General features: G+C 40.7%; 1 protein-coding gene across 1 annotated transcript in view; it reads left to right on the forward strand.

Moving 5' to 3' along the window:
* The first annotated feature begins 11,056 nt into the window (after positions 1-11,056).
* The window catches only part of LOC147678478 (extracellular calcium-sensing receptor-like), a 118,358-nt gene continuing 113,964 nt past the window's right edge, over positions 11,057-15,450 (forward strand). The window contains exon 1 of the mRNA XM_086945656.1: positions 11,057-11,391. Within this exon, the coding sequence (XP_086801782.1) occupies positions 11,057-11,391 (335 nt within the window). The remainder of the gene's footprint in view (positions 11,392-15,450) is intronic.

Genomic DNA, 15,450 nt, shown 5'->3' on the forward strand with positions numbered 1-15,450 from the left:
ACCAGGAAATCCAGGCACAACGGAACATGAATCCACTTCTCCACGCCTCCATGGATATGAGGCACAACATCTGGTGTGCTTAGATACAAATAACACCAGACGGCTCTGGTCACACCCAATGAAGAGTTGAAAACTCAGTAGTACCTCTTTGGTGCGCGTTTATCTTAGTCACACCAGACAATACCGGTCACACACAATGGAGAGTTGCAAATTATGTCCCTCCCTGGCAAAGATGCACCACATCTTGTTTGCGTTGATACACTTCTCACAGACAATAGCGGTGACACACAACAAATAGTTCCAAATTCCATACCTCCCTGGAAATGAGGTACAAAGCCTGGTGCGTGTTGATATGTGTTGCACCAGACAATTCTGATCACACACAGATGCAAGTTTAGCAGTTCCACACAAGGTAAAGTGAGGCACTTCTACAGGTATGACTGCCCTCCGAGGGTTACAACCTGTGAATTGGACAATGTACGCTCTGAGCATCCAGTTGGCGTGTCCCACGAGAGAGATGCGGTACGATTGATGTTGCTGGCCATGCTGCATCCTACAACCGGTGAATCCGCTCACCAAAAACAACACACATATGCGATGCAGGGGCCACACTCCTTAGATGTGGGCAATACTTTTGAGCTCCTCGAAAGGCAAAGTGGTCTTCAGGCACAATACTTTCACACTCATGCCCCACCACCAGTTGGGATCCAGCAAACGGTGTAGGCACTTAATAGTGCACCGATCTCCAGGTGTCACAAGTAGACAGTGTGGGTCCCTCGCAGGAGGTCTTTGATGTAACTGAGACCCCCACAAGAGAACAGTGGGCAAGCCAACAGCCCTTGGAGAGCACACTTCAGGGTGCCACACAACAGCAGGTAGTCAGCCAAGATGAGCTACTATTAAGGACGGGTGCACAGCACCTTCAAATTGCAATAACCCTCCTTGTGCACAACAGATCCCTGTGGCAGTGTACACCACCACGCAGTTCCTGGATGTGTGGTCCCTTGTCCCCACAAGTGTATCTCTGACCTGCTGAAGTATAGCACCAGTAGTTATGCTGCAATGTGCCTTTGAGGTTGGGGGTGGCGCAGAGGGTTTCCCTTTGTACCACAGATGTCTACCCTAAATTTCAGTCCTGTCTGCCATGATGCTGTGGAATGCAGATCTTAATCTTTAGTGGGGCCACGATCTGGATTTCCAGAGGTCAAGTGTCAAAACCTCTTCCTCCATTCTATCCAGCCAGGCCCTAAGATGGCAGAGGTCTGTCATTCCAGTTGCATGCCCAATGTTTATAGCTGTCATTGGGGAATGCACAGATGTGCTCACCAGGCCTCCAGTGGAAAGGCACCGAAACAGTTTTAGATCAGAGAAATTGCCACTTTCTAGAAGTGGGATTTCTAAGCTATTAAAGACAAATCCACCTTTACCACAGAAGAGGGTTTGTCATTGCGAATCCAATGATAGTTAACATTATGAGGCTGCTCCACTGCAAGCCACCATTGCAGCTTGAAGTAATTTCAACCATTCCCCCATGTTAAGTTAACCTATGGGAAGAGTGCACCTCACACGTAAAAAGACACACAGGTATTCTTCCCTACCTGAGCAGGGAACACAGATCAGTACCTGACGGGCCTTTCACATACCACTTGCTTCGCCCCCTCATGACTTATCCTACGGATCTTCTAGCGGTAGTGAAAGATCCCCTAAGGATTGGCCAGTGGTTTAGATAAGACAAACTGACCATAAGTGAAATTGCGCACACAGTCTTGCAACTGCAGTCTTGAGACCTGTTTAAGCACATCAGGTAGGCACCACTTTCTAAAATGTGTAGGAAGGACGTGCTCACTTTCATATCGCACTTACATTTGAAAAATGCCCAGAGCCCTAAGAACACTAAAAGAGAATCAGCAACCCTGGTGTTGTCCCATAGGAAGAGCTGACCTTCTAGGTAGGGAAAACCCACATAGGGGTTCTTCACTATGTGAGCATCGAACCCCCATGTGCTCTAGTGGTAGAGGAAGGCCCACTTAGGTTTGGCAGTTAGAAATGCTGCTCTGCGCATACGCGCACCTGCGCAGCCACAGGCCTGCAATGGCAGGCTTGATAAATGTTTGAAAGCCTATACTGGTGGATGGCACAATCAGTGCTGCATCTCACTACCTGCCCTGGGTATGTGGCATACCTTTTTACAGTGCACTCACAGGTACAACACCTAAGCCAATCAAGTCAGCACCACTTCCTGGCATGTGTAGGAAGGGTGTGCGCCGGGAGCCCTAAGGCCATGACAAGAGAATCAGAAAAAACAGGAGGGAAAGAAAAGCAACAAAGTTTCTGCCAAGTAAATTAACAGTGCTCGAATAACAATATGAACAGATAAATGTTCTCTATTGATCCTGTTTTAAATGAAACATCTACCATAACCTGGTTAACAATCTGTTTATTGCTAATGTCTACAACATGGATCGAGAGAGTGGGTTTGGAACCTCCACAGCTCTAACTGTATACGGGTAGCACCAGTGTCAATTAGGACTAATAAGGGGTGGCCATTCCCCCCACCATCTACATATGGGTAATTCTCCTCCCCCTCTCAGTCACTGTCACTGGGAACTACTCTCTGTTGAAAACTGAGAAAAATCATTATTCAGTATCAATGGATTGCGCTGGTAACTGGAAGTGTAAAGCATTTTATTTCTCATTTTTTACTGCATAACTGGAACTACTTATTCATATGGAACTGCCCTTGATTGTGCACATTCTGCACAGGAGCTGGCTCTACTGGGGTCACTGACTGGTTCTGCATCTGATTTGTATTTCGTTGAATCTGGGGAACAAAATCATTCTGGATTGGATCTGGATTCTGCCTGCACTCACTTTTCAAATGCCAAATTTCACAGCAGACATAACAAACAGTGTTCTTCAGCAAATTAATATTTGCATTCATTACAGAATTTTAAACAATTCCTCTACCACACCGCAACCTTCCATCTGCACCATCGCATGTCACATTCTCACACCTCAAATGGGATTCCAAATGTATCTGGTTGCACAAAATGAAAATCAGAACTCCTCATCTGATTAGTATCACTTCTTTAAATCTGTTAGTCTGAAAAATCATCCAATTCTCTTTAATCCTTTTCTGTTTGCATCAAAGCAGTCACTGGAACACTTGTATGTTTCAGGATCTCAGCGGTACTCTTAATCTACCAACACATCACACTCTGCTGAATATGCAAACTAAACTTGGAAGTGAATCTATAGCTAAAGCTGATATGAAACCACTATCACCTTCTTTCTTCGGATCTTCAATGCTGGTGTTTTTTTTATAAATCTGCTTTATCCTCCCATAGTAGGCATGTACTGACTCCTTCGGCTCTTCTATATCTCTCAGAATCTTTGCCCCAATCACTAATTTCTCTGGCATTTTCTTTTTCAAATGATCTATTGCTACTCTATATTTTCAGCTACTACCTCTGATGGAACATTGTAAGGTGCAACATTAGCCAGTTCCACAGTCCGTCAGGCAACAGCAGTCGTACAGTCCATAGAATATTTGAAACAATAATCACAAATAGAGTCTCCTAATCAATCAAAAGCATTTTCAAAATTGTCACTGATATTTTCACCTCCTTGTACCATTTTTCAGGTTCTTCTCACAATTCTGGAAAATGTGTTATAAATGCAAAAAGCTCACCTCTAGTCCAGGGCACATGCAAATAATTCCCTCTATGTGCTTCTTTCAAGGGGAAATCTGACCCTCTCTCTGGTTCTGAATCACTACCAGTCCCTTTTTCATTCGTGACTTGTTATCTGCCCTTTTATTAGCAACTTTATTTTTCCAAATTTCTAGGTATTTCTCAAAATATCTCCATTATTTTATTTTGTCAACTATATCCATAATGTGATCTGGTAAAGTCACCAAACCCAACTCTTGTATTTCCTCTTTAGTTTAATCCATTTTATAACTTCTCTGCACATTCTTCATTCTGCAAGTGTAAGTGGCACCATTTAGCTAATTCATCAAGTTTATCATGTGCTTCATTTACACACCTTCTTGCTTCTCTGATTAGAATTCTCATTTCTTCTATATTGTAAGACATCAGCCTATTCAAATCAACTATATTTTCTAAAATGTCCCCATATTAGATTTTTAAAGCCCAATATTTGTTTCACTCTCCCTAGGAGGCACTGCAGGAACAGTAAAAGGCATGTAATTTGAAACTGGAGAGGCAATAGTAGAGTCTCTGTTATTACATGTTAAAGTTAGTGTGCAGTCAAAATATCGTTTTTTATATCGACCTACACTAATATAGATTTTTTAATATCATAGGGACAGAATATCGATGTCAAGAATATCAGTGACCAGAATATCGACCTTAAGGTAAGTGATACAGTTTTTTTTATATTGAAGTAAGTAATATCGAAGTAAGTAATATTGTTAGCAAAAATATTGCTGTTAATATTATCACTATTTATATTAGTGTTATCTATTTCAGTATGTATTTTATATGTATGTTTAAAAAAATGTGTAATGTATTTTTAATATTTTTAAATATATTTAATAAATGTTTAGAAATTAGTCATTTTTTTGTAAGTAAATTTAGCGTTTTATTATCAGAGCGGGTTGTGGGTTAATAGGAGAATAGGGTGGGAAGTAATTTAATTATAATTAATTATTCAATCAATATGTTTCTATGTATTGTTATTGATTATTAATTTATTGTTAGTTCATTATTATTTGTGATTAATTTGTATTAATTGATGAATTCATCATTGTATTAATTAAAATAAATGTATTGTTATTTTTTATTTATTGTTATTGATAATTAAATTATTGGTAAATAATTTTTATTGGTAAATACTTTTTATTAATTGATTAATTGATAATTAAATTAATAATTGTATTTTTTTATGTGTAGCGGGTTGTGGGTATATAGAGGAATAGGGAGTTAAGTAATTTAATTATAATTAATTTATTAATTAATATCTTTTTATTTATTATTATTGAGTATTCCTTTTGTTAATTAATTATGAACTGGTAAGTGATTTTTATTAATTGATTAATTGTTAATTGCATTAATTGTGTTCTTTTTTAAAAGAAATGATTATTTTTTCTTAATTGGTATTGATTATTAATTGTTGTTTTCTTTTCATTGGTAATTAATTTTTATTAATTGATTCCTTTATAATTAAATTAATTGTGTTATTTTTTATGGATAGCATGTTTATGGGGGAATAGAGTGGGAATTAAGTTAATGTTATTTAATTAAATGTTAATTTAATTGTATTGGTCTTTATTATTATTTTATTAATTAATTATTAATATGTTATTCATTTTACAAAAATTATTTAATTATTAAGTATATTAATTTAACACCTACGCAATCCTACATTTTCCACACTGTTACACTCACTGGAGTTGGAATAGTAATTTTCACCCCTACGCTATTCAACACTTTCCCTAAGCTTGCACTCACTGGAGTGGGATTAATAATGTTTACCCCTACGCTATCCAACACTTTCCCTACTGTTGCAATCACTGGAGTGTGAATAGTAATTTTTACACCTACGCTAGCCAACAATTTTCCTACTGTTGCAATTGCTACAGAGGGAATACAAATTTTTACCCCTACTCTATCCGACACTTTCCCTACTGCTGCACTGTTTCGAGTTGGAATAGTAATATTATTCCTTCCGCTATCTAATATTTTTTGTAATATTTTAGTTAATGTAGTATACAATTAAGTTTAAAAATATTAACAATAATATATATTCGTTTATGTTTTATATATATTTATTTAATTTTGATTTATATTATTGTTTTATTTGTATAGATGTATTTATAATGTAGAAGAAATCTTTTAACAATGTATAAGTAATTAAAATAAGTATTAAAACAATTAATCAGTATATATATATATATATATATATATATATATATATATATATATATATATATATATATCATGTATTATATGTATATGTTTAATTTATTTTTACATTATATATATTACTTATATTTTATAAACATTTTGAAATATTTTTAACTATGATTATTTTCATTATATGTATCATTTACTTTATTTTACATTATTTTTAAACTTAAATAAAAAACGATATTTTTACCAACGATATTTTTGACCTTGATTTTTTTATCAATATTGTTGTATTTACCATAATGTATATAGGATGTCGATATTCCTGTGTCCATATTTCTGTAGGTCGATATTCTGTCAGTGATTTGTTAAAGTCATCCATGTATGCTACGGTGGGGCACTCCCTGATCCACCTTCTATGGCAAGTGCTGTCAATCCTTGTGCCTATATACTTGTATCCTCTCCCGTTGCACCCATATAAGGTACTGCGGAGACCTGCACTTCTGTCTACATAACATCTATATACTAAGCAGGTTTGAAAAAAGATCATTTAAAAAGTTATCCTCCTCATCTAAATTCTGTTCTTTCTTGTTGCTGGCAGCTTCTTTGATCATTGCAGGGAAAACACTTACTCCTTCTACCATATCCTCTCTCCCACTCCTCTCCTGATTGTCCCACTTTCTCTAACCATTGTCTGAAGGAACTCTTCCCTGCTTTTTCATTTTCTATCTCCCCTTCTCTGTGTCCATTCAATTCCATTCATTCAATGCCTCAAATCGGATAGATCTCGGTAATGGCTTTCTCTCATTCAGTGACTGGCTTAAGAAACATACTTTTCTGGGAAGGAAATTATAAGTCCTTGTCAACAGAGGTGTATGCATGCCAAATGAGAATCCAGGTATACCTTATAGAACATTTGTCAATATTTCCAATGCAGGTGAACTCTTTTAAGGTATTTTCTGTCCCTCCATAGCAAATACAGTAGGGGTTGTAGAATTTATCAACACAGCACACATTATTCTTACTCAAAATAATCCAACACCACACAAAACAGGAAGGCAATTACCAACCAATCCCTGTGCAGCTATGTTGAAGGTCAATAAATGACACCACGACTGACATCACCCGACCAATGTCAGGGCAACTCTTTAGTAATGTCTCACCAATCTCAGTGCGACTCCTTGGTCGATTAATCAATCGTAGAGCCGATTTCTCTGTGAATTAGAAAACCATTGTGCAACCTCTTCTCAATGATGAACACACACAAATAAACAAAAAGAAATCCTGTCTCTCAGCCTAAATAAGGGAAAATCAGTAAGGTACAATGAAATACATTTTGCAAACAATAGAAAAGAGACTGTACTTCTGCAGCACTTGTCAAACTCAATTCACACTGAGGCAGCCTCCCATCCAGGGCAATCTATTTCTGGTTAATGTACTTTCTCATGTGCACTAAAGAGCAAATAATCCCAAACTTTTTAGACATGCAAACCCTACAAAGGAAACTCATAAATTCATGAAACGTTTTATCTGTGTGAATGTGGCTCCTGGCAAAGCATAATATCTTTTCTGAAGAACGTTCAACAATAATATCTCGAGATCTTGAATTTTAATGAATACATTTACCAAATCAACCAATAATAAGATCAAAGTTCTTTGACGCGAAATCACAAATATGTCAAATACAATAAAATGAGTGGTCAAACCACTGATTGAACCAATAATCAACATCATTTAAACAAAAACCTCACTGCGGCATAATAATCCATTTCACAACACAAACAACAATACTTTACTAACATACCAAATCACTGTCTGTCTCAGTCCCCTTTGCTCAGCAGTGCCGATCAGGAACTTCATAACTACATCCACTTTGGTAACAGTCAGGACAGGGCTAAAAGAGAATTGCTAAAGCAGAAAAGGTGGTGCTGTTATCTCGTAACCATCCTCTGCTACTAAAATTCTTGTTGACCAGGAGAGCCCCTAAATTTGTGCAATCCAAAATATTACCTCAAACCTCACCCATGCGTTGATAAATCGAAGACGGTGTTAAACTCAATTTCATGTGTATCAGAGAAAAAGCAGCCAGCAAAATCTATACTACTATAATAAAGTAGTAACTTTCAGGCTTTGAGGCGGGTAAACTCGCGAACCACAGTGCCAATCTACACACCCGATACACCGTTGAAATCGGCAGGGTGTGTAGATGGTTATAGGCTATATACATTAAAAAAATAAACCTTTTTTAAAAAATTTATATTTTTTAAAAAGTAGTCCGTCCTAAGTAGCGCCGGCCGCGACGTGCGTGGTCACGTCAGGAGCGGCGTCAGAGCGGCATCCGAGGACCGGTGGACTTGGCGCGGGGGAGGAGCGGTGACGTCAGGAACAGCGGACAGCGGCGGTACCAGCAGCGGAGAGGCGGACATGGTGCGGGGGAGGAGCGGCGGCGGACAGGCGATGAGGAACAGAGCGGCGAGGACCGGACCGATGGCTGAGGTAAGGCTCGAGGACAATGTAGGGGCAGGCGGGTGTCGGCCCAGGCGGGGGACGGGGCAGGCGAGGCAACGGTGAGGAGCAGAGCAATGTCGGGCAGGCGGGGGTCAGGGCAGGCGGGGGTAGGGGCAGGCGAGGCAACGGTGAGGAGCAGAGCTGTAGGGGCAGGCGGGTGTCGGGCCAGGTGGGGGACGGGGCAGGCGAGCCAACGGTGAGGAGCAGAGCAATGTCAGGGCAGGCGGGGGTAGGGGGAAGCCTGAAAGCTCCCGGACAAGGTCGGGGAGGGCTGCTAGTATTGAAATAAAGTCAATTAAGTAAGGACCAGCTCAAGCTGAGATATAGAGCATGAATAAACATTTGAAGGCTCTGTTACAAAAAGTCAAATGGTTGTAAAACAAAAATCATAAAGGCAGATGATGAATTCATTGCCATGAAGACTTTCAGTAAATTGCACAATACAGATTGATGTGCAGTCAGGAAAAATCTGGAATTTCTTTAAGTCCCAAGTGAGCAGCAAAATCCATAAGAACTTATGCAATATCCCTAGTAGCATCAGAAAGACTTCAGGAAAGTTCTTGCTCACCACCACAGTCGAGGGTTTATATTCAGTTTTCTTGCATAGGAAATCAATTTTTGCATAATCATCATGGTGTGAGCAAAAGCGTGACATTCTCAGCAAATCACAGCACAATAACTTTAAACTTCATATTGCCTTAGCATCTAAGCACTATCCCACTAGATGAATATTGATTCTGTCCACTCTATACTAATGTCATCTGGAGATGCCAAGACAAAGTATTACATGAACAACAGCAAAACTATTTTGAATGAATGAGGTGCAGTGAGCTAGCAGAAGGGCCTTGAGAAATGCTAAATTACTGTGTCCATGATGGAAAGTTTTCTTTGAGAACAGGAACAAAATCAATGTAAATAAACATATGTGACTGCTTGGCTGGGTGCTGCAAAAATAATGAACAGAGTCCATGCAGGAGGAGACATCCATTTTGAACAAGATTTCATCAAGGCCAAAATTGAGGCCTTGTTAACAAAAGCCATAAAAACACAATCGGTGCCAGAACTCCACGGAGTTACATAAAAGCTCTGTGAGATTCCATGGAGTTTCACCAATGGGAGGAAAAAAATGCCTGTCACTCTTCTGTTGGTGGGATTCAGCGGATGTATCAAGCTGCAAGAGCACGCAGGCATTAAAACTGATTTTGCAGCCGCTTGAGTTTAAAATCCATCCGAGAAGCCGCCCTCTGACCCTGAGCGGTCAGGTTAGTAAATCAGGTTAAGGCTTCCTGGCGACTGGAAATCACGCAACAGGACCACAAATCTCTCGCACATTTGCCAGTTTGCTTGCCGGACCCTTCCATTGTTCCCGTTGTCGTTGTGTTGCTCAAACGGGAAAAAAAATCCACCATGCAGTGATTGGCGAAATTTCGCAGGAATTCTACATTGAAAGAGTAACACAGAGGTGCCAAATTCCTTCAGTTCCCTAAGTGGAATAAAAAAAAATTCTGGGCCTAAAAAACACACTTTAGCAAGACATTTCAAATTCATTTCAAACGAATTAGCACCATATCAGTATCCCCATTTAATTTTGAAAGTGAATCGACATTGTGCACGTTGTAACAAAAGTATAAAATGCACAAACACTTTAACGTGTTTCATCTTGCTGACAGCTAATAGTTTCTCGTTTGTATATCTCTCTGTTCAATTGTTCGACCTCTCATAATGTATTGAACGCAGGGCAGTAGCGTCCAACAATGGCATTACTCAATTTGTTTTTTATTTACTTTCACTCTTTTATTGTTGCGAAAGTGCGCAGCACTTAATGCAAGGGCGCCTCTGGGGACAGCAGATTGGTTTGAGCATCATTTCTTTCCAGGACACATAAAAACGTCTCGCAAGACAATTCATTTATTTTAATGAAGTTATAACGTAATGAAGCCAGATGCACATATGGGCGCTCCTTTTCCCAGCACATAATCTAATCTAAGCTTGAGGGCTTTATAAAGGCAGCCAGTTCCAGCGCCCTGATAGTACAGGGCACGCGGCCAGGGCAAGATTACCTCAAATCCTGTGTATGCGATTTGAGCGTGTTAGCCAGGACTAGAGCAGTTCATGTGTCTACGGTGCACACTGATGAACGAGCCTTCCTGACTTCCCCAATTGAAAAACAATGAGTAAATAGTCTTGTCCACTCTGCCTTACGACATGTGTTAACCAGTAAGATTAGGGCTTAGACAGATCTCGTTAGTTGAGGTTTGAAACCAGCAGAACTTCTAACACCAATAATTCTGCAACAGAATCCCATGAATTGCTTACATGAAATGGTCCCAGCACCCCTGTGGATGCTCTGTGTGTTCTCGACCAAACTCATTGCCAGGGACATTGCTGGGTTATCAGGTGCTTCATGTGAACTTGCATTTCCTGGCTCCTACTGGCTCGTGTGCCATATTTGATGCTTTCAGGGACTCTTTGGCACCCACCTCTGTTTGTGGCTTTCTTATTACTCAGTGACACTGAAGGTGTCGACAGTGAGGACTGAGCACGAGTTACAGGTTTGTGTGAAGTAGGCTCCCTATTCAACAGAAGTGTAGATCAGTCTGAAATTCTATTGGAAGTTCTGTGCAGGTTTTGGGGAAGAGGCATCTCTTTAAAGCCCACCAGTAATTTCTAATACCATGGAGTTGGACAACCCTTGGCTTCCACCGAAGAACACACATTCACTCCTTAAGGGAGTAGGCGCCCAGCCTCAGACCATGGAGAATGGAATGCGTAGAAGGCACACAAACCACTTCTTCAGACGGAAGGTGCTGCTGTATCTGCTGACCCACTATCTGGTCCCAGCCTCATTGGACCCAAGTGTGGACCTCAGGTGCCGGCTGCCCACCCCGGAGGTGAGCGGGCTCTCCAGAGATGGAGACTTCATTCTGGGTGGAATCTTTGTGGTGCACGATGACATAGAGTTGCAGGAGACCACCTTCACATCAAGGCCTGCGCCCATTACCTGCCAAAGGTAAGATCAGAAATTTTCATGTTGTATTTATATCTAAGAGCTTCATTGTAAATCCTGGTGCATGCTTTTTAGCTCCTTGTCAGGTTTCAAATGTGCTGTAGGACTTACTGAGGGAGTTCTGCAATGCCGAAGGGGAAGCAGTGAGCTGAACAAACAAAGTTTCAGGGACTTTGCTAAATCTGTGTTACTGTTAGGTGCATTGGTGGAATTACTAATGGGATAGAAACTAACCCTGGGAAGTGAACTCCAATCTGCTCGCAGAGTTTACGGAGTTTACCGCACTCTGCAGAGATCGAAGACTTCTGAAAAACTACGCTTCGCGCAGCGGAGCAGAGTTTTTTTCCTTGCTCACATTCACCAATATCAAGTTGGCAATCGCGAGCGTGGAAAATAAACCTCCTGGCAAGATTTCTCAACGCAGGGGGGCAGGTTTCTCATTGCGAGTGGTCGCTTATGCTCGCGACCGCTCGCATTGAGAAACTGCCCGTTCATGTTGAGAAAGCTGCTGCTCAAGTAAAAATCTACTCGAGCGGCAGAAAAGGTAAGCTTGCGCTGTGTATGGTGCTGTTTGCAATGATACAAACACAACAATGGTCCCAAGCAAGGAGACAAGAGATGGTAGGAAATAAATATAGACTCAGTCAGTTCTATATTACCGAAGACATGCCCAGCCGGACCGAGGTCCTCAAAGTTTATACTTAAATAAAGGTTTGAAACACAAAATAACACCTTCAACAATTCACGTGCGTGGGGCACAAGCCTGTACCCAACCACGACAGTACGTAGACACAGACAACACACAGAAAGGGCTTGCAAGGCAAGAGCAACAGTCTCTGTAAAGTTCCAATTATACAGAGAAATTCTTGTAGGTACCATTACACAATATTATATAGTAATTCATTATACAGGTATATGGTACTCAAAAAGTCGACGGCGTTTCGGACCCCCTACTAAATGATGGGGTCCATCATCAGGACAAAACAATAATTGCCTTTAGAATATAAGCCTCTTTAGCCAAAGAGCGTAGAATTGGAAGCTCACAGACGAGCTGGAAATGGAATAATAAGCAGCAGGACCAGGAATTCGGACGGAATTTCCGTAGGGCTTAGAATATCGGGAGAGTTCAAGGTTGTAGTCCTTGGGCCCAAATGCGGAACAGAGAAGATACCTCGTTTCCGCTTGTACCTTAATCCGGGTGTTACCGGTTGCGCCGAGTCGCGCTGGAGTCTTGGAACCAGGGGGTGCCGGGTCAGTCGGCAACAATGGCTTTCCTGTTTGATGCACAGTGCAGACAAGCATCCGGCCTGTGTAATCACAGCGAACAGCATTTTTCGACTGTACTCCGCCGCTCGCGGAGCTCCACGTAGTGCAGCAGAGGTTTTTTTGCACTTTACGTAGCTTTGCGTAGTGCAACTCCGAGAACTCCGCCCAGGGTTAGTTGAAACCCAATGATAGCTAAGTGCAAAGGTCAGACCGAGCGCTATAGTTTGAAAGGTCGAAGTGGCTTGTGCCAATCACGGAGGGCATCTGGTGACATGATCAAGGTGCATTGGTGGCTCCATGCATGAGGTAAATGTCATTTAACAGTGAATGAATGAGGTACGTTGCTGGAACTATCAATGAATGTATCAGTTAATAACAGAGAAGCAGGGCATGATGGAGGGGCCCTGATGGAGCGCTGTGATGGTCAGTGTCTGTTCACAGCAGAGCACCTCTGGGTCGAGATGCAGAGGGTAAGAGATAACATGGTCACTCAGTTCATTGCCGAGAACTGCGGTTCAGGAATGAGTTACAATGGTTGAACGAGGGAAGTATTTTCAGCCAAAACAGAATCCACAAGGTCCGGATCAAGGTGCAGCCAGATTACTGGTATGTGATTAATGTCAATTAAAAACAGTGCATGTATTAGGTCAATTAAAAACAGTGCAATATTTTAAGTCAATTAATAGTGCAATGTTTTAGGACAACTAATACCAGGGCAATGAATGAGATCAATTAATAAACGCCCAATGGATTCGTTTTGAGTGGTATTGGTGATTGTTGAAACTGTAATGATGTTCGTGTCAGTCACCAGAAATACGCTCATTGATGAAGTCAGGAGTGCCTGTTATCGGTTTCTTTAAAGAGTTGTAATCGTTTTAAGCGGCAAGCTTTTTTGTTTCAAAGAGTATTTAGGCTCGACTTTTAGGACCACAACCCAAGACCTTGCATAAAGGTCGCACTGTTCTTTAAATTCATACCAGCTCAATAAGACTGTCTCCGAGCCTCGATTTCAAACTTGCCTACACTGGTGCTACTTTGAGACTCTTCTATGCACTATGAAACATCATTAGCTCGCTTCTTTAAATGACAGGTTCCTTCAAGCAAACAAGCAAGTCTACGATGGAGATGTTGCATGTATAGTGAGATGTGTGTGTGTGTGTGTGTGGGGGGGGGGGGGGGGGGGCAAGTTTCTGAATTGCGTCGAGCTGGAAGATTTATTCAAACTTACTCCAGACAATAAAGGCTGCTTTTGTACCAGAGCGATTATATCCCGGCAGCTTACTTGGCATTCTCACCATCACCGTCGCAAGATACTATTCAGTATCTCAGTTTTGTTTCAGACTTATTTTGAATTTGGTTCTTACTTCTTATATCATTAACTATGATTTTGTTTCATTTATGTATATGTAAGTATTGAGTGTTGTTTGTCGATGCTTGGAAGAAAATTTCTCACCCTGCCATTTGCTATACTGTATCAGCAAAATAAAAAAATGTGTTCCCATGAAACTCTTAGATCACTTCTCGGAGCTACATTAACCCTTTCATGGCCCAGGTGGTTATGCACCTGTCTGCCAGAGCTGTGTTCCGAAAGGCGGTGCTCGGTGGTTTGTACTTCTTCAATCTCTTTCTGCCCCCACCCATGCAAACTATATGTTGGTTTTTTTTTAAATTCCGGACAAGAGGTGCAAACCCCATATTAGATAATGATATATATATTTTTTAAGTTCCCAAAATGTACCTGACATTATAGGTAATCCAGAATTATTCAAATGACTCAGGTTTGTGGGGACAATTCAAAAATACACAGGACCTATTAACCAGGTAAATAGATTTGTAAATATATGTTTATGGCTCAATTTATCCTACTTATGCCCGTTGGGAATTAGTAATGGGATTCCTGGTCCGGTTACATGTACGGAGATGCCTGACCAAGTGCGGAATTCCCATCACGTATAACTCCACTAAACCAGTGAAAAAAAGAGGGTTCCAAGGAAGTGGTTATACTTGGAAGCTTCAGAATGCCCAGAAACGGGTTTTTTGTTGCAATTCACAAACTCTTCAAATTTCCTTTTACACCCTGGAAAAGATCCTTGATTTACTCATGCTGGTGCGAATAAAGGATCTCTGCCAGGGTGGGAATGGGATTTTAAACACTCCAATATTTGCTCCTCGGTGTTCAGGGGAAAAGGCCTTTTCTCCTAGAAAAATATTGTTCCTTGTGTTGAGGCCAAGACAGAAGAAATAGACGTAATCTAATCCAGAGGATACTAAAGCCAACACAGTCTCAATTAGGATATCCAAAGTAAAAAATCTACTATTTTTCTTAATTCTTCTTAGTTGGGAGAAGCAGGCAGACGTGACTACTCCCAAATGGGGTTTCAGAGATAGATTCTTGTCTATAAGGTTTCAAGGCTCTTGGGGGATCGCCCATCGATGGAGCCATAAAAAGGAGTTCTACTTGTCCTGTATGGGATAACAATCCTGGCTTTATCATAGTTAAGTTTTAAATAGTTACTATTCATTCAATATCTTATGATAAACATGTTATTCTGAAAGAAGTCCATGGATTCAAGGGATTTTTGAAGGAAATTAGCAGCTCCAAATCATCAGCATAATTATAGACTGAGACTTGTCTTTCTTTCAGTGAGTTCACCAATGGATGAATGTAGAAATTAAAAAGATGGGGAGACAGAGAAGATCCCTGAGGGACTCCACAGGTAAATTGGACCTTAGAGGATTTTAAGAGGATAACCGGACACACTGTGACCGATCCTTTAAAAAAGATGTGACCCAGGC

Source organism: Lissotriton vulgaris, chromosome 12 (assembly GCF_964263255.1).
Source record: "Lissotriton vulgaris chromosome 12, aLisVul1.2, whole genome shotgun sequence".
Lineage (NCBI taxonomy): Eukaryota > Metazoa > Chordata > Amphibia > Caudata > Salamandridae > Lissotriton > Lissotriton vulgaris.